The sequence below is a fragment of the Fundulus heteroclitus genome, chromosome 19, assembly GCF_011125445.2.
Source record: "Fundulus heteroclitus isolate FHET01 chromosome 19, MU-UCD_Fhet_4.1, whole genome shotgun sequence".
NCBI classification, from domain to species: domain Eukaryota; kingdom Metazoa; phylum Chordata; class Actinopteri; order Cyprinodontiformes; family Fundulidae; genus Fundulus; species Fundulus heteroclitus.
This window is the reverse complement of record NC_046379.1, coordinates 30016127-30038538: the sequence shown is the minus strand read 5'-3', so window position 1 is coordinate 30038538 and position 22412 is coordinate 30016127. Positions and strand designations below refer to the sequence as shown.

At 39.8% G+C, this 22412-nt stretch overlaps 1 protein-coding gene across 1 annotated transcript in view; it reads left to right on the top strand.

The window, feature by feature from the left end:
• Positions 1–2261: 2261 nt before the first annotated feature.
• The window catches only part of LOC118556603 (nesprin-2-like), a 60599-nt gene continuing 40448 nt past the window's right edge, over positions 2262–22412 (top strand). Inside the window, exons 1-10 of the mRNA XM_036150978.1 lie at positions 2262–5110; positions 5738–5974; positions 6084–6239; positions 10524–10756; positions 12303–14370; positions 14782–15116; positions 15863–16007; positions 16176–16376; positions 17691–17950; positions 20962–21121. Coding sequence (XP_036006871.1) covers positions 2306–5110; positions 5738–5974; positions 6084–6239; positions 10524–10756; positions 12303–14370; positions 14782–15116; positions 15863–16007; positions 16176–16376; positions 17691–17950; positions 20962–21121 — 6600 coding nt within the window. The 5' untranslated portion in view covers positions 2262–2305. The remainder of the gene's footprint in view (positions 5111–5737; positions 5975–6083; positions 6240–10523; positions 10757–12302; positions 14371–14781; positions 15117–15862; positions 16008–16175; positions 16377–17690; positions 17951–20961; positions 21122–22412) is intronic.

Here is a 22412-nt window from a genome sequence, read left to right as displayed (position 1 = left end):
ATTTATGCAAACCGGCAGTGGTCTATTGTATGAAGTAGAAACCCTTGCTTCACCTTGTGCTGAAGTCTTTGAGACTGACATATCAGCCAGTTCAATAACTTCGGGCACAGGGGTCCAGACGTCTGAGCACAGAGCCACAGAAGCTTTTCAGCAAACAACCTCCCAATCCTCAGAAAGAGACTTGGACACAGTTTCTAAATCACGGGCTCCTTTTTCTTCTGACTCTACAGATGTTTCCACAGCTTTACAACCAGACACTATGGCTCTTGAGACTGGTGGTTTGGAAATAAAAGAAACTAAGAAGGAACTTGACAAACCAACAGTGTCATCAGCTCCACAATCACAGGCGCCTACCACTGATCAGGAAGAACATGAGTTCCTTCCACTCGCAAAAACAGAACATTCCATAGCTGACCCAGAACCTTCTTACAAAGAGAAATCACTGGACACGAAAGCTTCTGACAGTCAGATAGCTAAAGCTGCTGCTGAACTGATGTATTTTAGAGAGCAACCAAAGCTAACCACTTCAGTGGTCAATGAACAATATCCAGACATGACTGAGTCAAAAACTGTAGTCAAATATGATGAAACTGAAACTCAAAGTCAAAGTGAAGAAGCTATTTTAACAGCGCAGGAGGACAAAGGACAAGGTGTTGTACTGGAGCTAAAACAGATTCCATTAACCAAACACGAATCAAAAACTTCTAAAGACTTTGATGGAACTAAAGCAGGCCCAGCTACAGAAGTACTCACAACAATGACACAAAACGACAATACAGACAGTCAAGCGGATGTAGAACAACACAGTGAAGTAGGCGAAGAAAGTGACATTCAGGTTCAGGAAGATCAGAATCAACAAGAAAAGAAAGTGGCCACAATTGTTCTAGATGCAGCTGAACAATTTATGCATACCAGCAGTGGTCCATTGTATGAAGTAGACACCCTTGCTTCACCTTGTGCTGAAGACTCTGAGACTGACATTTCAGCCAGTTCAATAACTTCAGACACAGGGGTCCAGACGTCTGAGCACAGAGACACAGAAGCTCTTCAGCAAACAACTTCCCAATCCTCAGAAAGAGACCTGGACACAGTTTCTAAATCACAGGCTCCTATTTCTTCTGACTCTACAGATGTTTCCACAGCTTTACAACAAGACACCATGGCTCTTGAGACTGGTGGTTTGGAGATAAAAGAAACTAAGAAGGAACTTGACAAACCAACAATGTCTTTAACTCCACAATCACATGCACCTACCACTGATCAGGAAGAATATGAGTTCCTTACAACTACAAAAACAGAACATTCCATAACTGACCCAGAACCTTCTAACAAGGAGAAATCACTGGACACAAAAGCTTCTGACAGTCAGATAGCTGAAGCTGCTGCTGAACTGATGTATTTTAGAGAGCAACCAAGACTCTCCACTTCAGTGGTACAGGAACAATGTCCAGACATGACTGAGTCAAAAACTGTAGTCAAATGTGAAGAAACTCAAAGTCAAAGCGGAGAAGCTATTTTAACAGCGCAGGAAGATGAAGGACAAGGTGTTGTACTGGAACTAAAGCAGCTTTCCTTAACTGAACGCAAATCAAATAGTCCTAAAGACTTTGATGGAATTAAAGCAGCCCCAGCTACAGAAGTACTCACAACAATGACACAAAACGACAATACAGACAGTCAAGCGGATGTAGAACAACACAGTGAAGTAGGTGAAGAAAGTGACATTCAGGTTCAGGAAGATCAGAATCAACAAGAAAAGAAAGTGGCCACAATTGTTCTAGATGCAGATGAAGAATTTATGCATACCAGCAGTGGTCCATTGTATGAAGTAGACACCCTTGCTTCACCTTATGCTGAAAACTCTGAGACTGACATTTCAGCCAGTTCAATAATGCCATACAAAACTTCAGACACAAGGGTCCAGATGTCTGAGCACAGAGTCACAGAAGCTCTTCAGCAAACAACCTCCCAATCCTCAGAAAGAGACTTGGACACAGTTTCTAAATCACAGGCTCCTTTTTCTTCTGACTCTACAGATGTTTCCACAGCTTTACAACCAGACACTATGGCTCTTGAGACTGGTGGTTTGAAGATAAAAGAAACTAAGAAGGAACTTGACAAACCAACAGTGTCATCAACTCCACAATCACATGCGCCTACCACTGATCAGGAAGAATATGAGTTCCTTACACCTGCAAAAACAGAACATTCCACAGCTGACCCAGAACGTTCTTACGAGGAGAAATCACTGGACAGAGAGCAACCAAAGCTAACCACTTCAGTGGTCAATGAACAATGCCCAGACATGACTGAGTCAAAAACTGTAGTAAAATATGATGAAACTGAAACTCAAAGTCAAAGTGGTGAAGCTATTTTAACAGCGCAGGAGGACAAAGGACAAGGTGTTTTACTGGAGCTAAAACAGATTCCATTAACAAAACACGAATCAAAAAATTCTAAAGACTTTGATGGAACTAAAGCAGCTCCAGCTACAGAAGTACTCACAACAACGACACAAAACGACAATACAGACAGTCAAGCTGCTGTAGAACAACACAGTGAAATAGGCGAAGAAAGTGACATTCAGGTGCAGGAAGATCAGAATCAACAAGAAAAGAAAGTGGCCACAATTGTTCTTGACACAAGTGAAGGATTTATGGATGAAGCAAATTCTCTTCCCCATCAGGTGGAAACTTGTGCTATAAGCTCTCCTACTAAAGAGCTCAAGGAAGACATAAACTCCATTCCGGTAACGTCATATAAGGAATCTGAGCATAGACCCCAAGAGTCTCCACAACAAACTATTACTCAGTCTTCAGAAAGAGACTTGGATACTCCTTCCAAAGTGCAGCTTTCTTCTTCCTCTGACTCTACAGATGCACCAAACTTAGCTGATTACATTGAAAAGTTATGGGAAAACACAGATGGAATCGAGAGGAGATTTTTGATTCTTGATGTGCCTGGCACAGCGATCAGTCAGACATGTGAGATAGAGCTAAATCAACCTGACAAAGGGTCTGATGACAAAAATGTTTCCATTAGAAGTAGCTCTGCTGCTTGTACGTATTCTTTGTCTCAAGAAGGAAGGACAGAGCTGACAGAAATAAAATCATCTGAGGATGAAAATGTCAAACTGAGAGGAACTGTGAGTGAGGAAAAAGAGTCTGAGCAGGAAACACCACAGGAAAGATCTAAAGGGCTAACTGAAAGTGGTGTACAAGTGATGCTGGAAGAAGGGTCTGCTCAAAAGGAACCTGTATGTATTTTACACCTGGAAATCGCTACCAGTCCTGCCGTTACCGATGGCACATGTGTCACAGGACACGAGCCAAGTAAGGAGCCTGCTGAAGCTAATATTCAAGAAGGTATTGGTGAACAAATTTCAGATGAAACTAAGCCTTCTGCTTCAGAAGCAGTGTTGGACCACAAGACAGAATATATAGAAATAAGCCTTTATGAGCATGAACAAATCGGTCAGATTGAAACCAAAACGGCAAACAAGTACACCATTCCAGAGGAACATCCGGCTCTTCTGACACCTACGGATAATGCAAAATCTGTTACCTTGGACGAATCTCAAATTCTGACTGAAGTTTGTGTTTTAAAACTAGATATACAGAGCGGTCCAGAAGATCGTGAAATCACCTCAACCCAAGAAGAAAAAGAGACACCCAAAGATTTTGCTCAAAAACAAAATCAGTCTGAACAAATTGTAGTTATATTCCCAGAGAAAGCTGCAGCTGAGATGAATGAAATGCAAACGCAAGAAAGTCGTACCCACAGTTTCGGTAACGTTGCTGAAGGTGACTCTGTTCAGCTCAGTTCTCTTATTTATGAGTCAATACAACCACACGAGACAAAAGTCATTGAAATAAGCTTAAACGATAAAGACGTAAGTCCAAGAAAAAGTGAGACAACACTAGAACCTCTGACAGCAGAACAAGAAAGGCCGTTGCTGGGCATAGCACATACGGTCATAAAAGACCACTCTGAGATGTCAACAGAAGGATTAGCTGATTTGTATAAGAGCCTTGGAGAAAAGCCAGAACTGGGGGAGAAACCTCAGATGGAGCCTGAAGAACAAACAGCAACACAACCCAGTGCTGAGGAGCATGAAAACATGTTTGTAGAGGAGCCAGGAATATTTACAAGAGAGGAACCACAACAAACCGAGTCCATGGGGATTGTGAATGAATCTGAGAGCATCTCCTATCAACATACACCGTTACCATCATGTGATACAGACACAGTGCTTGAAAACAGAAGTGCCACTGAGCAAGGTCCTTTCAAACCACAAGTACTGATTCAGCAAGATATGCCAGAAACCATTCAGGAAAGGCCTTCAGAGTTCCTCCTAAATCAGAAAGAGATACTTCCAGATACTTTGGTGGAGCAGACCACTTCATTAGTTACTACAGGAGAAATGCCAAAGACTGACCAGAATGAAACAAGTGTTCAGGACCAGAATGTGATAGAAAAGAAAGATCTGATTCCTTTGGAAATTTACCCTGAAGACATTACAATGAGAGAAATAAATGTAAAACAACAGAATAAGGAAGAATCTGTTGAAGCAGAGCATTCTGAAAAAGGTAATAAGGAAGAGAGGCAAACTGACCCTCAGCTAGATTGCTATAGAGATGCATTAGCTGAAGTAGATAAGGGTCCCAGTGTTACAGAACAGCCATCCAAACCAGTAATACCTGGCACTGATGTTGCATCGGAGACCTTTTATGAGAGGCTTGTCGAAAATACGGAATTTCCTGTGAACCCATTTGAGGTCCAATCTGTAGACAATGGAAAGCAGCCAGAGATCGAAACAAGTGCGAAGTCTGACTCAGTAAAGGAAAGACAAGATGCAACAGTAGCAACAGTTCAGCTTGATGAATCAGCATCTGGAAAAATCCAAGAAGCTGTTCTAGAAACCTTTACCCCATTCCTGTCTGAACCAAGCTGGGTCCATACAGTCCAAACAGATGAACATCCACAAGATGGCAAAGAAAAGATTGATGGAGAAGTGAGAGAGGCTGAAGAAAGAACAGTCAGTGCACAGCTCCAAATCCAAACTACTGCTGATGAAGTAGTGAAGCATCAGGATGTGAACTTGTCAAAGGTAAGTCAGTCTAATGCACTGATAAGCTTGATGTAAAAAAACACAAACATTGACCTTAAATAGCATACAGTGGCTAATAAGAAATAAACTCATCTAAACCTGGCTACTTGGAAGGCAGCATTTGTCCTTTTTATCATTCTGCTCATACAATACAGTCATGGAGAAAATTGTTAGTACCCCTCTGTTAATCAAACAAAGCCCCACAATGGCCACTGAAATAATTTGAAACTTACAGAAATGATAATAAATACAAATGTACTGAACATTAAGCAAATCAGACATTGGTTTTGAATTGTGGTCCAACAGAATCATTTTAACAAACTAACTAATGTATGAAAACGTTATTTCTGTTTATTTCTTTTGCTTGAGTTTCTTCAGTATTGTTAAAATTGATTGTGAATTTGCAAATATGACAAAGTTTCTCAAATGACTTTATTAGCTAAAAGATAAATGGGTGGTTTACCAACAGTTTGGCATGGTGGACTTCCCTCAGTATTAGTAAAATGATACAGTTTTCATGGTACTTTTATTATTCATCGCTAAACATACATGACAAAAGCTTCTTAAAATGTTTCCAGAGAACATGGCCCTGAATTATTCATTTATTGTTTGTTCAAAAATGACTAGGTGCTTTCAAGTGCTGAAGAGACTCTGACAGGATCACCGCAGGTGGTTGAGGAATCATCATCATCTGATGTTCCCCCAGAGGAAGTAACCCATTCCCAACAGCTTTCAGCTCAGGAACATGAAACACAGCATGCAGAGAATCCCGATCTGAAGGAATCAGAAAGAACCGCTGTAGATAGCATCTTCACAGAGATACAGCAACACTCAGGGACAGGAACCATCAGTCAACTCATAGAGGTAATGTGAATATGATCTGGCATTGTGTTTACCAAACCGTTGTTTCCAGCTTACTTACTCATGCAGACTGTTTGCAAAAGTCTGTTCTGACAAGCCTCTGTATTTCAAGGCTGAACTGCAGAAGAATGTTCCAGAGGATCCGATCACACCCACCATGGATTTGAATCTTCAGCTAAGCAGACTAGCTTCGAACGTCCTCTGCATCAAGAACAGTCCCACTGAGCTGAACCCGAAAGCTATGGCCCAGCAGGTGGAGGAGGTCCAGGTGAGATTGTACTCCTTTAGGATTCTAAAGGCGCAGTTCCACTGGCCCTTCTTGTTTTCGCCCACCCACCTTAGCTCCTCCCCACCCGGAATATCTTTGCCCGTTTAGTGATTTGACCAGCCTGTTTATATCATTACAAAGAAGAAGAGGTGCAAATTTGTCTTTATATTTTTTGTAAAATATCTGTTGGAAACCCATCTGGGCCGGGGGCTTTCCCACTCTAAAGGGACATTATTGCATTGTTAATTTCCTCCAGCGTTAGAGTTTGTTCCAATCGTTCTTTTGAATTAGGATCAATCGTAGGAATAATCAGATTAGAAAAAAAAGCATCAAAATAAATGTGATGAGGCATTGAATTCGAGGGGTATAATTTAGAATAAAAGTCTTTAAAGCAGTCATTAATGGCTTGATGGTCCTCAGTTGTGAAGCCATCAGGTAACACAATTTGTAAAGTAATAGTGGTATGTGGCTTTTTGACAAAGTTGACTAGCTAATATTTTGGAAGGTTTATGCCCCACTTCATAGAACCACAAGTACTGATTAAGCAAGAGATCAATTTCAATTTGTAAGTCTACTCTCTTCCTCATCAAATCAGGGGTCGAAGAGCCAGATATGAACCGGTCCAGAGCCTTAATTTTTGAAGAGAGCTCCTCAATATTCATACACTTCATTTTTCAAATATAACTGGAGAGAGAAAAAATCTGTCCCATGAGATGTGCTTCAAGTGTTTCCCAGAGTCTTGAGGCTAAGATGCCATCAGTCCTATTTGTCTGCAGAAATAAATCTATTTGTTCTCTATCAAACTTCACAAAGTCTAAATCAGCCAGCAGGAGTGTGTCAAGCTGCCATGTCCACTTTTGTCTCTGGGTTGGAAGAGTTACCTTAATACTCACAGGGACGTGATCAGAAATAACAATTAGGTCATATTTACATTCTGTGATGACATTAAGCAAATAGGGATCAACCTGAAAAAATCTATCCTGGAAAATGAATTATGTACGCTGGAGTAAAAATTAATAATTCCTTTTGGTGGGAAGTTTAAATCTCCATGGGTCTATAAATTTGTGTATATCTACGAACGTAAATGTTCGTAGATATACACAAAATGTGTATAAATGTTGTTTCCAAATTAGTATCCATCACCAGGTTGTAATCTCCATACACAATCAAGTGATGACTATCCAGTTGGGGTATAGAGCTTTGTATTTTTTTAAATGATTGTCATCAAAATTCAGGTCATAAATATTGACCAGTATTAAGCTGAGATGGACCAGCTCTCCCACGACCATTACATATCTGCCATTTGGGTCCAAGATAGTGTCAATGAAACGAGTTTCTTATGGATAAGTATAGATACTTCTCTACCTTTACAGTTGAATTGTGAGTGGAAAATTTGTCCCACCCAGTCTTTATGAAGTTTTGGATTAATCTTGATTTTGAAGGTGAGTTTCCTGTAGGAAAGCTATTCCATTCCCGAGGCATCGTAAGTGAGAAGAAAAACTTTTTCTAACTGATTCAGTCCAACTAATAATTTTCATGTCATCTCTACCTGGGGCAAGTTGTGAATTACTCTGTCATTAGGACCACTCAGTTTAAAAATACCAGTACCTACCCCATTTAGGTCATAATAAAGACAGATAAGTGCACAAACTGTATATAAAACAAATACCATATGAAAATGACACAAATACTCAAGCAGGCCTTTAAAAGTTTGTTTCCCCGAGAAAACCTTAAACTGTTGCAAACCTTCATTTCCATGCCACCCACAAAATTTAATATATTTTCCAACCATTAATGAACCTCTCTAGTAATGTCAAGTGATCTGTGACATAATTTTTTGTTAGTGAGAAAATGATAGTGGCCATAGTGTTATGAGATCGGTAGTGATTTAAAAAAAAATGAAGATTCTACATCTGTAGCGTTATACATGGGGTGTAAAAACACAGTCACACACAAAACGTTCTTTATGACATAAATAATACTAGTAAAATAATAATCAAATGAAAAAGACCTGTCAGAAAACATGACAGTAACTATATGTACTGACATAACACCCTATCTTTTAAGTCATTGTTGGGATCATTGTCTCGTTTATTAATGTTACCTCAGTCACCAGCTTCTGCAGCGGGTGAAGCGGGGGCGTCCACCGGGAGCAGAAACCATGTTGCTAACATAGATCAGCGCCCTCGCCGGATTTGTGGACTTCACGCGTTTGCCGTTGTGCGTGAACTGTAGAGTGGCTGGGTAGTAGAGGCCGAACTGAATCTGGGCAGCGTGGAGCTTCTTTGCAGAATCGGAGAAGGCTGCACGGCTTTTGCTGACATATGGACTGTAGTCAGGAAAGTTATGAAATATTGATCCATTATAAGATAGCGGGCCCTTCTGTCTGGCGAGGCGTAGAATAAACTCCTTGGTTTGGAAGTGATGGAGCTTGACAACAAATGGGCGTAGTCTGTCACCGTCTGCTGGTAAAGGGGCCAAACGTCTGTGGGCTCTATCCACCAAGCACATCTGTGAGTAGGTTGGTGATGAATTCCATTGGACGCAAGCCCTCTGCTTTCTCTGGTATCCCTACAAGATGGATATTTTGCCGTCTGGTATAGTTTTCCAGTTGCGCCACCTTCTCCCTCAAAGCTTCGTTCTCCTTAGCCAGCAAAGTTTGTGAGGTTTCCATGCTGTTCAGCCTCCTGTCAAAGTCGTTCAGTCCGTCCTCCATAGTAATTTGTTGGCCAATCACACCTAGAATGGAGTGTAGAGAGGCAATGAATGTCCGGTTCTTTTCTCGGAATGAGTCAACGGAGGCTTGAATGGCTGTAACTGCATTTGCTAGCAACTATAGCATTGGAAGCTGCTTTGGGGCTAACACTAGCCAAGGAGTCCAACTTACCCCGACTTGTGGCCCTTCCACTCTGTGCATTTGTCGGCTTGAAAGGCATTATCCACTAGGAAGGTAGTAAAGTGACGTAATATGCGTTTCATCAGAATTTGAATAGTTACAAGGTCCAAAATCAATATATTTAACAGCTTTTACGTGAGCTAAGGAAGGCACGTCTACTCACTACGCATGCTGAAGCGTGCACCCAGCTTGACAGATTTTTAACCACAGTGATATCATTTTTATCGATTTGATTTCATGCTTACTGGAGAGAGCGTGAGACTTGACCGTGCTAAAGTTACTTTCAGTCGGGCACCTCTGCGAAAGCACCCCACTGCTCTCTCGAGTGCTCTTGAGTTCTATTACAGAAAGACGGGCTGGCAGCAGGGAAAGGCAGACAGCCGCTGCCTTGTACCGCATGAGGTGGATGGATGGACACCTCAGAGACAATACTTTCAGTATAAAATGAGAGAAAGCCTGAATAAATCCATGGATCTGACACAGCGCATCAGGGTATAGAAAGCTGAAGTGTCCTTTTTCTTTATGTTTCCTTCCAGCATGGTTCATAGTTTGAAAATAATAAAATAATATTTTAGTTTGACCTCTTTTCAGCTATTTGCTGAAAAGAGGGGTGTTTACTCAAAGCTTCCTGAGTTGCGTGGTTTGACTCTGGTCTTCAGCAGAGCCAGGAACCTGGGCTGGCCATGATAAAAACTGCTCCTGAAACACTCGAAAGTGAGCGGTGCGGTGCGCGGCCAATACGAGCCAGTGGAACTGGGCCATATATGCAAAAATCATCTACTGTTCATAGTAGCAGGGATAGCCAATGGCTGGATGGAACAACAGTAACAACATTTGACAATGGTCAGTACTGTTGTGTAGGACTGCACACATTTTGCTTTAAATAATTTCATAGCTGCTATGATACTTATACAATTCAGTGTACCAGACGTACTTGAATGCACCATAAAAATGTTGGTTGCTGCAGTCAGTTGGATTAAGACATTGGCTAACTTTTCTTGAAAATCAGTGATGTTTACATTTAGCTTGACTTGGTGAATAAGTCATTAAAGTTCAGACCGAGCAACAAAACATTTTTGCAGTTGAAGAATGCATACACTTTAACTTCTGGTTCAGTCCACCATTTTTGCTCCATGGTGGCTGCACATAAAAACACTGTGAATGTGTTCAGGTATTGAACAACACTGTATTTGCGTGGTACATGTGCATACTGGGCTGTACCGCATATTTTTTGTACAAATGTGTACTGACGCGTTAAACCCTTAATCTACATAGATAATACATCTAAATTATTTATTTGCTATGTTTACCCAAAGCAGGAGCTTAAAAAGCACATTTGCATACACAGTAGAAGATTGAATTAATTTTTTACTTTCTCTGTTGAACAGCAACGGTCAGAGCTTCAGCTATCACTGCTCCAACAGCTGAGAGAAGCCAATGCTCAGAAGAAAGATGTTCTAGAAGACCTGGAGAACCAGTGGGGCATTTTGGCAAAAGACACAGCTGCTGTTATCCAGATTAAAGAGGCCCAGTTGCAGCTTGTGGCTGATTACTGCAGGCACAGGGAAACTGCAAAAAAGAGGATGGATCAACTCAATGCAGAACTAGAAGCCATGAAAATGTAAGTTACAATCCAACTTTTTGGTTTTTTGAACACTTTGTTTTTAAATACTTAGAAGGGAATTCTTGAAGCACTGCAATTCCCTTAGTTTTTGCTGCTGTTTTCCTTGCACTGTTTCCTTTCTGCACTGGATTCACAAAGCAGTTTGCACTAAACACATGCAGGAGCAAGTCCAGCAGATGGCAGCAGTTTTTGTGTTAGGTCGCCTTTTTTTCTCTCTGGGCTCTCAAACATGACAGATGCAGATTGGATCTGTGGCATAACTTTCACAGTGTTTATGCAAATATCAAAAACATTTGGTCAGGTTGTGTATTTTGTGGTGAATTTTATGTTGACTGTTTATTTATTTAAATCTTTGATATGCTTTTGTTTTACTTTTGCCATCTAAAGAAACCGGAAGAGACTTCATTCACTAAAACTGACATTTAAGGTGTTGATAATTGAGAATGTATGGTTATTTTGTATGGCGAGGATTGAAGTTATTAATGACATTCATAAATGAGAAAAATATGTTTATGCATAATTTTGTTTGTAGCAATCCTTGAAATAGCCTTTGTAGAAACCAAGAGTTAACAAAGAGCTACTGATGAGGTGTTCCTCATAATTCTAAAAACAAATTCTGACAGGAGAAATTACGTTTTGAAAGTGCTTCCAAATCTATCAGTGAAGCTGCAGATTGATAGACAGTGGAATGGCGTGTCCATTTAACCGATTCATTCAAAGATAAAACGTTAAATAACTCATAAAGGTATCATAGTTAATATTTATTTTTTTAAATATACTAGAAAGGTTTTAACTTTTTAATTTACATTTACTTAACTTTTTCATTACATTACCAAAATTGATAACAAATCTATTAATAAATATAATCAATTAATTGTTGGATAGGTAGTTCTACAAATCTGTGTTAAAAACCTTAAATTCACAGACAGTTTTTATTTCTGATGGTAAACTGTTCCACTGCTGTGCTGCTCTTAATGCTTATGAGCATCGACCAAGGGTAGCTCTGTGCTTTGATGACTTTTCTCCTTGATGTTGCTCTTTTTCTAACTTCAATGTTGGTTTTGTATACCAGCTATCAGATAATTTCAGAGGTGGGATTGTTTAAACACTTAGGAGGAAATTTAATAATACCAAATTGTAATAAACTGTTAAAGTTTGATACGTTTACTCACTATTTTTGAGAATAAGGAAATTATGCCATCTGACTGGTATTGATCCATGTAATGCAAAAATTATTTGGTTATGGAGAATGGCGGGTTATTTGGAGTTATTTATTTACATAAATATTCATAAATATTGGTGAGTTTTCCTTTGAATGCTGACATGTTGCATCAACTAAAAGTGGGCACAATGCATCGGCACACAGGGAACGATAGGGAAAGCTATTTATGAAGATCCACCTTTGCATCTAATAAATAGCAAGTGCAAACTATGATTTGCACCTGTTAATGGGTTTGTCAATAGGCCCTCTTTAGCTTTTGTTTCCTTTATAGTTGAAAAATCTTGTACAGACATATAGTAACCTTTCCTTTCTGCCCTTTAGGTCCCCACAGGAGAGCAGTTATAAGGAGGCAGAGCGACTCCGTTGCTTCCACAGAAGTATGGAGGAGAACCGAGAGATAATTGGGGAGCTGCTTATAACGCATGCAAAGATTTGTCTCCACCTCAGCCGATCGGACCAGGAAACTGCACAGATTGAGCAAAAGAACCTGCTAGAAAATTGGAGGTCTCTGGAAAGCACTGTTGAGAGCAGCCTTCATCACGCAAATGTCCACTCTCAACACATCAGCACTGTTCTGTCGGATCTGTCTAGTCTGCAGGAACGCATGCATCCAATCTCACAAGACCTTGAAGTCAAGAGTTCTTTAGCTACTCAGTGGAGTTGCAAGGAGGCTCAACACCTGATGGAGGCAAATGCTGAGATTAAAGCGGTCAAGCAGCAATACTTCCATTTACAGCAACTGTCAAAAGAGTTACTTCACAGCTCACAATGGCAGAGCGAATCAGAGGAGATAAGCAACAGGCTCCAGGAGATGAAAAACAAGATTTGCTTCACTGAGGAACTGTTGTTGTCTCAAACAAAAAACAGCAGCAACCCCATCATGGCCAAAATTATTGCAGTGATGAGAGATGGCCTTGCATGGGCCAAGCAAACAGAGAGTGACATTGAGGGCAGGAGGAAGTGGGTACCTCTTCTTCCCGAAGAGGTTCACAGGCAGCTCAAAGATCTTAAGAAGCTTCAGTCTGAAGTGATGGCCAAACAGGGTCAACTGGAGTCACTGGTGGAGGAGGTGACAGAGCTGCTTCCACAGCTGGACCAGGCTCAGGAGGTGCCCATTGTACACACTTCACTTGAACGTCTTGAAGAACTCTCAAATTCCACCACTGACAAGCTGTCCAAAGCTATAAAAGAGGTAGAGTCTGGACTCCAGATCAGAGAAAAGCTATCTGAGCAGATGGCTGACCTAGACTCCTGGGTTGTGGGTTACCTACAGTCAGAGGTCTCAAGGAGTACAAACAGTGACCCTATGAGCCACGGTGACTTGGATCTGGGAGTTTGCCAGGCCCAAGAACGCCTGGCTGAGGCTGAACGACAGGCAGCAATCTGCGAGGCTCTTTTAATGAAGAGTAAAGACATTGCTGTGGAACTCAGTGCAACGGAGAACTGTCAGCTTTATGATAAGATCAGAAAGCTCCAGGAAGACATCAGAACCATAATCAGCCATGAGAAGGCCCAAAAAGAGGAGCTGGATCAACTCATCAAGACTGTAGAATCAAGAAGGAATGCCTTAGCAAGTGTTGAAAAAAGCCTGAGGCAAATGTCAGTTGATGTGAACAGACTGAAGTTTCCGATCACAAAGGAGTCCCTGCAAGTCTTAAAACCTTTAAAACTCCTCCTTTTGGATCACAAGGTTCAGGTTGACCTTCTGATACCATGGACTCCTCAACAAAAGTTGAAGGAAATGAATGATGCAATTTCTGAACTTCATAACAAAATTGCATCAATTGAAATGAAATCCAGGGACCAGGAGAATTACCTGAGCATGAAACAGTGTTTGGAGACAGTGGAGGAGAATTTTCAGCAGCAGGTTTGCTTGACCGGAGATGATAGCATGGACCCGGTAGGGAAGTACAAACTGTGCCACACCCTCCTCCTCCAGTTTTCTCAGATGAAAGGATTATGTAGACAGGCTCGCTCGAATCTTGAGTTGATTGCTGCGGACCTGGATCCCTCACAGCTCACAGTTGAGCAACAGAGGCTTAAACAAAGTGAGGACATCCTTGACACTTGGGAAAACACTCTCTGCAACAATCTCGGTCTTGTTGAACTGAACGTGCTCAAGGATCTGGACCTTGAATCAGTGAGAAGCTCCACTGATGACTTTCTCTCAAGGACCCTAAGAGAGTGTCGGAACCCAACCTTGTTGGAGCCCAACCAAGTGATGATCGACAGGGAATACTGGAGAATTGCGTCTTTAAAGAAGGCAGCAGAATTACAGATTAGATCGCTACAGGTGTTGGAGCAAAATAAAGGAAGCAAACAAAGAAGACGACTCGATGAGCTGACGAACTTGAAAAATGCCGTCCTGAGTGAATGCGACTCAAAAATGGTAAGTCAGGTCTTCTGTTAGTTGTAAATAACACAAACCACGCCAGATATCATGTATAAACAGTTTAAATATAAATGATTTGTTGGAGTTGTAAATTGTCCAGAAGTGGGTACATGGTGAATACTGAACTAATATGTTTGACTACTTTAAGATCTAGAATTTTGATGCATATTTTGTGTCAGTAGCAATCTGCATAGGTTGGACATCAAATGTTTAATATGTAATTTAACATGTTTCTCCCTTTTTAAATGAAATCATAATTTGAAAACTACATCCTTTGGATATTTTCTGCTTGATGTTAAAATGTATTTATCTGAAACATTTAAGTGAGACAAAAAAAAACAGCAAAAAGTGGGAGGTGGCTTACATTTTCATGGCAAAGTAATCATACAATATTTTGTTCATTTCCAGGAGGATCTCTTGAAAGCAAGAGAGCGCTTGAGAAGTTATACCCTCGCTGTCAATATAGCTGTCCAGTTTCTGCAGGACATCGAGGGCTCTCTGCTGCCTCTCCAGGGTTCTATTGGACCATGTTGTGAAAGACTAGAGGAGACCGAGCATGCTTTGGCTTCTCTTCAGCATCAGTTCCAAACCTACATTGAGAAGCTTCAAGACCAGTCTGTTGCACATACTTACTTGTCTTCACAGAAGGTGGAACAGGTCCAGGAAATGATTCTGAGCCAGCTCCTAGTTAGGATGTCAACACTTCTGGCAAAAGGACACATACGGCTGGAAAATCTTCACAGGTAAATTAGGCCTAATTGCTGACGTAACAAGAATATCAAAAAAGTAATTTTGGTTTCTAAAAATGTGAGGTTTTTAGATACTTCATAACTTCCCCAATCTTTCATTGAATTATATCTAAAGATCTATTTCTGTGCCTCGTAAAAGTACTTATACCACCCAAACGTTTCCCATTTTTCCATGTTTCACTCTTCACTTTGTTTTATATGGATTTTATGTGATGGACCAACTTAAAGAAGGGCTAAATAGGGAAGCGAAGGAAAATAATACTTGGTTTTGAGTTGGTTTTGTTTTTACAAATAAAACCTGGAATGTGTGATTTAACCCCTTTTAACTTGAAAGTATTAAAATAATTTTTTCTAAATGAGTCCATTATAAACGTGGACTCAGAGGTGGGTTAGAGAACATTAGAGAACAAAATGCATTATAAAGACTACACAGTAGACAGGTCAGGGAGAAAGTTCTGGAGAACAACAACCAGGTGTTGACCCTCTCCCAGAGCTCTGCTCAAGCCATCATATGTATATAATCAACTTTAAGTTGTTCTATCACAAACAAATCTCAATAAAATCCATTGTGATTTGTGACTGTCACACAACAAAGAGTGAAAAAGTTCCAGTGGTATCAGTCATTCTGTAGGGCATTGTATGTCAGGGACTGAAGGGATTAATATTGTTAAGTTGTGAACATTATTAGTTGCACTTTAAGTGATTGGAAGTTTCATGATCAATAAAATTTACCTTTTTAGGTGTGCAGAGCAGTACAGTCGCTACCAAGAGTCTCAAGATGAAATCCTCAAGAGTGTGGCTCGTTCCTCAGACAGTCTTCTGCAGCAGATATCTCAGAAAGTAACTTGCCTCACTGACTGCACTGACCAACAGGAAAGGCTCTCAGTACGTATAAACTGCTCACTCGTGGCTAAATTCACAACATCTTTCAAACACCACTTATATTGAACACCTTGCTCTCTGTACATTCCCCAATGCTCTTGGCATAAAACCAAAAGCTATTTTGCAAATGCAGGACTTGGCTCGCTGACAGTTACTCCGTCTCTTTTTCAGGCACTGTCTGAGGAGATGGAATCCATCCTGAAGCGTCTGGAGAACATGAGGGAGTGGTGCTCAGAAATTAGTTGTCGTGGAGGTCGTGAGGTAACCGTGGCCACCATCTGGAGACGGGTGTCAAGATTACGTAACTGCATGCAGAAGCTGACAGCTCATTGTAAACAGAGAATCACAGATTGGCGTGACGTCACAAGCAGTGTAAGTAAACCAAACTAATTCAATTCAACATTAATAATTGTGTTATTAACAAGCATAATGAAGTAGATTACCATAAAATGAGGTACAGAGGACCTCAATTGGGATATGAGGATTGTTGTATGTGATGGATTATCTTTGTTGACTTAAAAAGGTGTTTGATGCTGTTCACTGTGAGGTCCTTACTGCCAAGTTTTCAAAATGTAATCTTTAATTTGATGGAGAGAAATCGATACACTAATATGTACAATTGAGAACAGTGTGTCAGCAAAGACCACTTATCATTTGAGATAAGTAGCAAAAATAAAAGCTATGCTTTTAAATAAACAGTTGGAAACAGTTGAAAACAGTTGGAAACAGTAATCCATGCTTTTATTTTATCGTGGTTGGATTACTGAATCTACCTTTATCTCGAAAATCAGCCAGTCCTCGCTTGCTCGTCTGCGGCCAATGCAAAATGCTGCAGCACGTTTTAATAGGAATACGTAAAAGGGAGCGTATGACGCCGGTCCTTGTTTAAAAACATACCTTTACTCACTGGCCTTCAAACCAACTGAGATTTGATTTTACTTCATTATTACTGGTGAAGTAAAATGGTTTTTATCCATATTTGCATTATTTAATTTATTATTGTGTGTAGTATTTCCATTTTATCCCTTGGAATAATTTTATTGTTTTCAATGTTCAGCACTTTGTGTCATCTGTGGCTGATAGTAAAGCGCTTTATAAAAAAAAAAATTGATGATGATGATGATGATGATGATGATGATGATGATGATGATGATGATGATGATGATTTTTCTGGCTGCTAAAAGTGCTGGTGTACCTCACGGTTCTACAGTGGGTCCTCTGCGATTATTTTATTGGTAATTTTTGTGAAATCTATCCACCTTTTTTAACTTATGTCAGATACATGCAGATCATAACATTGTATGTGTAAATGCAAAAACATCAGGAGGCTGAAGCATGGTCAAGAGCTTTGAATGGTCGAGTTATAATTAGCTGTAAAAATTAATTTGCTATTTACCTTTGACATGCAAATCTTAAAATTTTCTTCTGTTCATACAGAAAGTTTATTTTTGATGAGATTTAAAACAATAGGAAACATTCTAACGACTAAACAACAAAGCCAATTATGGGACTCAATATTTCAGCCAAATTTTGTAATGTCAATCATCCAGGAAATGCAGACAAAAAAATTATCTCTATGGTATTATTATATTTACAGCGCACACTCATATGTACAATGTGCACTGACTCTAAATAATTAAATAAAGGTAATTAAATGTGATACTAATAAATTAATCTTTGGTTCAGTTGGAGAAAGCCTCAGCTGTGTTGGAGACGGTGGAGGCAGAGCTTCCTAAGGCCTCTGCGACAGCCGTATCCACTGAGGAGCTTCAGGAGCTGCTGCAGTCTTGGGAACAGTACCAAGAAAGGCTAGATTGTGAACATCGAGCCCTGTCTGCGTTGGAACTGCGGACAGCCAGGCTGCTGGGGGTCCCCGCCCACCTGGAGCAGGCTCCACCCTTTCCTCTTTGTCAGCGCCTACAGTTGATGCAGGGCCGATACAGTGGGTATGTATTAGAAAAAAAAATTATCTAAATTTTATTTTTTCCTAGTGTTCTCTGTTTGGAAAGTATAAATGTTGTATTAAAAAAATGTGTCAGCATAAGCCGTGCTACATTTACCAATCAGCTGTTTCTTTTAGACAAAGTTCCACTTACTTTTGTGGTTGTATGAAAACATATCTAGTCATTTTAATGCCAGAATTACAGTGCCTTCCAAATTTCATTCTGTTACAACAACCATTTTTTTATCGCTTTATTGGATTTTTTTTTTTTTTTTTTAGTGAGAGACTAACAAAAACCACTGCATTATTTTTTAATTTTTTTTTTTGGAGATGGCTCGTTTTTTATTACAGTAGGCTGACAGGAAGGGGGCGGAAGAGGGGCAGAGACATGCAGCAAAGGGCCGCAGGTCGGAGTCGAACCCGGGTCAACCGCGTCGAGGACTAAGGCCTCCATACATGGGTCGCGCTACTATTTGGAAAAGAAAAAATCTGATCAGTGTGACATTTCCTAAGGCTGTTCTTAGTTAACCAGCTTTCACTATGGTGACACCTCTAAACTTTGTGCGTATCTCTACCAGCTTTACACGTCTGGCAAATGAAAGTTTTGCTCATTCTTCTTTGCTAAATACCTGAAGCTCAGCCAGGTTAAATGGCAAGCATATGTTCACATATGTGTTCAAGTCTTGCGAGAGACTCTCATTTGGATGTAGGTTTTTATCTTTTTAAACCATTCTAAGACATGAATATGCTTTGGTCTAAACCAAACTACATTCTATTGTAGCTCTGACTCTATTTTTAATGTTGTTTTCCTGTTGGAAGGTGTACCTCCTCACAAACAGGTATATTTACAATGTAATGAATGAGTGTGAACCCCATTTACAGATTTCTTCTTTTTTTAAGCTTTTTGTCACACTCAAATATTCCAGGGTGTTACTGGTGTTACTGGTGTCCTCACAGTGCTGGTTCCAAGGAAATAGGATATGTCAGGAAGGGTATCTGATGTAATATTCAGGGCAATACACATGTGGGTAATCTGCTTTGTATGGTATGTTTAGATAACTGAGACAAGGCATGTGGAAAAAAGCAAAGACTGATTTTTTTTATTACAATATGCTGAATTTTAAAAGGCACATCATCATATTATATCTTAACAGCTTAGTGTGCCACCTGTATTAAATACTGACTGGATAGGCATAAATTATGGGTTTCTCACAGATTATTAAACTTGGACATAGTTATAAAATATAATACAGAAATCTTTTAGGTTACTGAATAGAAACAAATACATTGAACAGAATAAAATATATGAAACACTAATAATTCCCACAAAATCCGTCACCATAAACTGAGTTTTTGGCATCATGTCTTTTTCTATCATGTTACCATTTTTTTCTCTGAGGACATCAGTGAGTTTTGGTTGAGAAGCTGACTCTGCTCGGCCAGGCAGCCCGGCTGAATGGGAGCTATTTAGCTGACAACTTAAGAAAGTTGTTGAATGTTATATTTTAAAAACAGAACCACATAAAGAGCATTTTGCATTCTTGTCATCATTAAACAGTGCAAAAATAATCCCAAACAGCACTCCATTTGGACTGCTTCATGTGGTGTTATGTTGCATGATGTTGCATCCACTTTAGAATGACCGGCAATGCCCACGTCTGAATGGTGGCCATACTACAACACTGAAAGAAGGTATAAGCGTACATTGTCAGTTAATTTAATAAACCTTCAATCGACAAATATTCGTAAATCTATTATTTGTTTGCATCTCTAGCAAAGATTAGATTGTGGAAACGGAAGAAGGATTATTGTTGCAGAGATTTCAGGAGGGGGGACTCTTGGGGGGTAGGGAATTGGTACAGGAAGACTGGGAAAGGACAGCTAATTTCAGGATTGACGGATGTACAAAAGCATATTTCAGTTGGACATTACTGTGGGAGCCTGATTCTAAAACCTGTGTTCATGATTCAGAGCGTGTTCAGAATTAGAGGCAACGCTATAAGCTAATCCCATCATGTCATTTTGGTAGGGGGACTTTTAAAGTTTCTCGAATCCATGGCCTACAATCTTAGAGAAGATTTTCATTTGATGAAGCATTTTAGATTTTTTGGCAATGGACAAACTTTTATACTGTACGGGGTATTACAGCACTCCTTATCACTAAGGTATAAAACAAAAGAGGAGTTTCTTTGCTTGCTCCAGTCGAATGAGCAATTTCATCAATCAAGAAATGCACTGTAGCCACCTGGAACATTAGCCTTTTTTTTATTCAGCTTGTAAACGCTTTCCTAATGCTTCATCGTTGATAATAATTCTGTCAGTAGAATTACGTTTAATAGATTAAAGTCTCTCTATACACTTAGTCAGATCATGTCACAGTTTAAATCTGGAAAAGAAAACATTCATGTCATTTGAAAGGAATTCTGCATTTTCAGCAAACAGTACCACCGTTTAACTGTAAGTCCAGATGCCTCCTCCTTTAGATTGTCCGGCACTAGCATCTCTGTATGACGATCTGACCGAGTGTCAAACCAGGAATTTTGAAAGAGACCATCTGACGTTGAAGTGTGTTGCCAACTTTCAGTGAAGCACAGCACGGATGCCTCTCAAAAAGTCATTACAGTGCTTTACTTATTTTAGTCAAGTTGCCACTCCGTTGCTCAAAGTTTTGTGAGGATAATAGATGGAAGACAGGCTCAATCATATTTCCTCCAGAGCGGTTTCTCCTCTCCATCCCCTTTTTCTTTTGCCATTTACCCAGATAAGCTCTTGCGGAATGCTGTCGATTTACATGCAAGTGATTGCACTAGATTTAGTTAAAGAAGGCTGATTACAAAGGCACGGTACAAGTTTTTCTTCCACATCCCAGGTATGCAGTACTTTGAGCTTATCTGGCACACAAACTCCCTACAGAATACAGTAAAGTTTGTTTAGTAAAGGGAAACTGTGAAATATTTCCCATGTGTATAACTACTCTTCCATGGCACGTAACACGCTGTTGGTGTGTATTTTCAGTGTGGGGCAGAAGAGCAAGGAAGGCTTAGTTAGTGCCAAACTGGAGCTGGAGGAGAGAGAAAAGGTCCGAGAGGAGCTGCAGGTGATCCATGTTTGGCTCAAGGCTGCGGAGAGTCTGTTGTCAAAGATGGAGCAGTCCAGCAGCACACAGGAGCTACAGGTGAGAATTTACTCACAAACAGCAATAGCCCCTACACAGCAGCTTATTACTGCTACTGTTTTTTTAAACAGGAAACCAGAAGATACTACCAGTTTGTGAAAACAGAAAAAACATTGTCTACTTAAATAGCTTAGAGCAAGTAACAGATCACTTACCTATGAAATAAAACACTTATCTACAGAACAGTTTAATTTAAACATTATTAACTGTGCGCCATCTGCCTGGCAGAGTGCCATTAAATTGTCAATTTCTGACTTGGTCTGGTGAGGACGAACTAAGTTATTATTATTAGCCACAGATATGACAGCAATTGCTTTAAATGTGCTTCGGACATCTTGAAAAAAATCCCACTTTGTTAATGTCCACTACAGCTCTCTCTATTCTAGAAACTACAATGACAGCAGAACCCTTTTTAGAGTTCATCGACATGTGTCTCGCTTTCTGACGACTCTGTTTCTGTTACACTTCAAATGTAAATGGAAAAAATAAATGGCAGAGATGAAAAGCTGTAAACTGAGCTACAACTGTATTGGAAGCTGTACTGTATAGCACTTCTTTAGTTATGCTGAGGGTTTTTTTTCTACTGAATTTCAATGTGCAAATTTGTATTTACATTTGTTATGGCTGGATTCCTAATAGAAATGTTCTCATTCACATGTTCTTCTGTTTCTGTTGTTAGAAAGTGGGATTTCTGGTCAGATTCTGTAAAGCATAAAAGTTAAACCTATTAATTGAACATCAAAATTAACCATAAAATGTTGCCCTACATTTCCCTCTGTCTAGGTGAGATCAGATTAAATACCTTATTTTACTTTATTGAGTAAATAATCTTCAGCTTTTTAGCAGAAATGAAATGCCTCTCATAAGACTGGGTGCCCTCAGCATCCTAACTGAAAGCACAAAGGTGCATTTGGGCTTACTCACAGTCGTTTTAATTTTCATGAAAATACGTTTTATACATACATCACCAGCTAAGGCACATTTCAACAAATACTCATTAAAAGCACCACAAACACACACTTAGATTTCTGGTTAGAAACTGATAGTTTCAGTTTACTGAGGTTCTCACAAAATTATTTAATGGGACATGTAGTGCCACATTCAAAGAAAATCAAAGAATGTTGTAAGGAACAAATAATTAAATAATAAGGGCAATGGTCTACTTGCCCATATTTACCTACCATACCCTGCAAAGCTCTCCAAAATATCACATTTCGAGGACAGTTATTGTCCACAGTCCTTTTCTGTGAAATTTAGCTCTAGGCCCAAATAATCAGATTGGGTCCCGTCA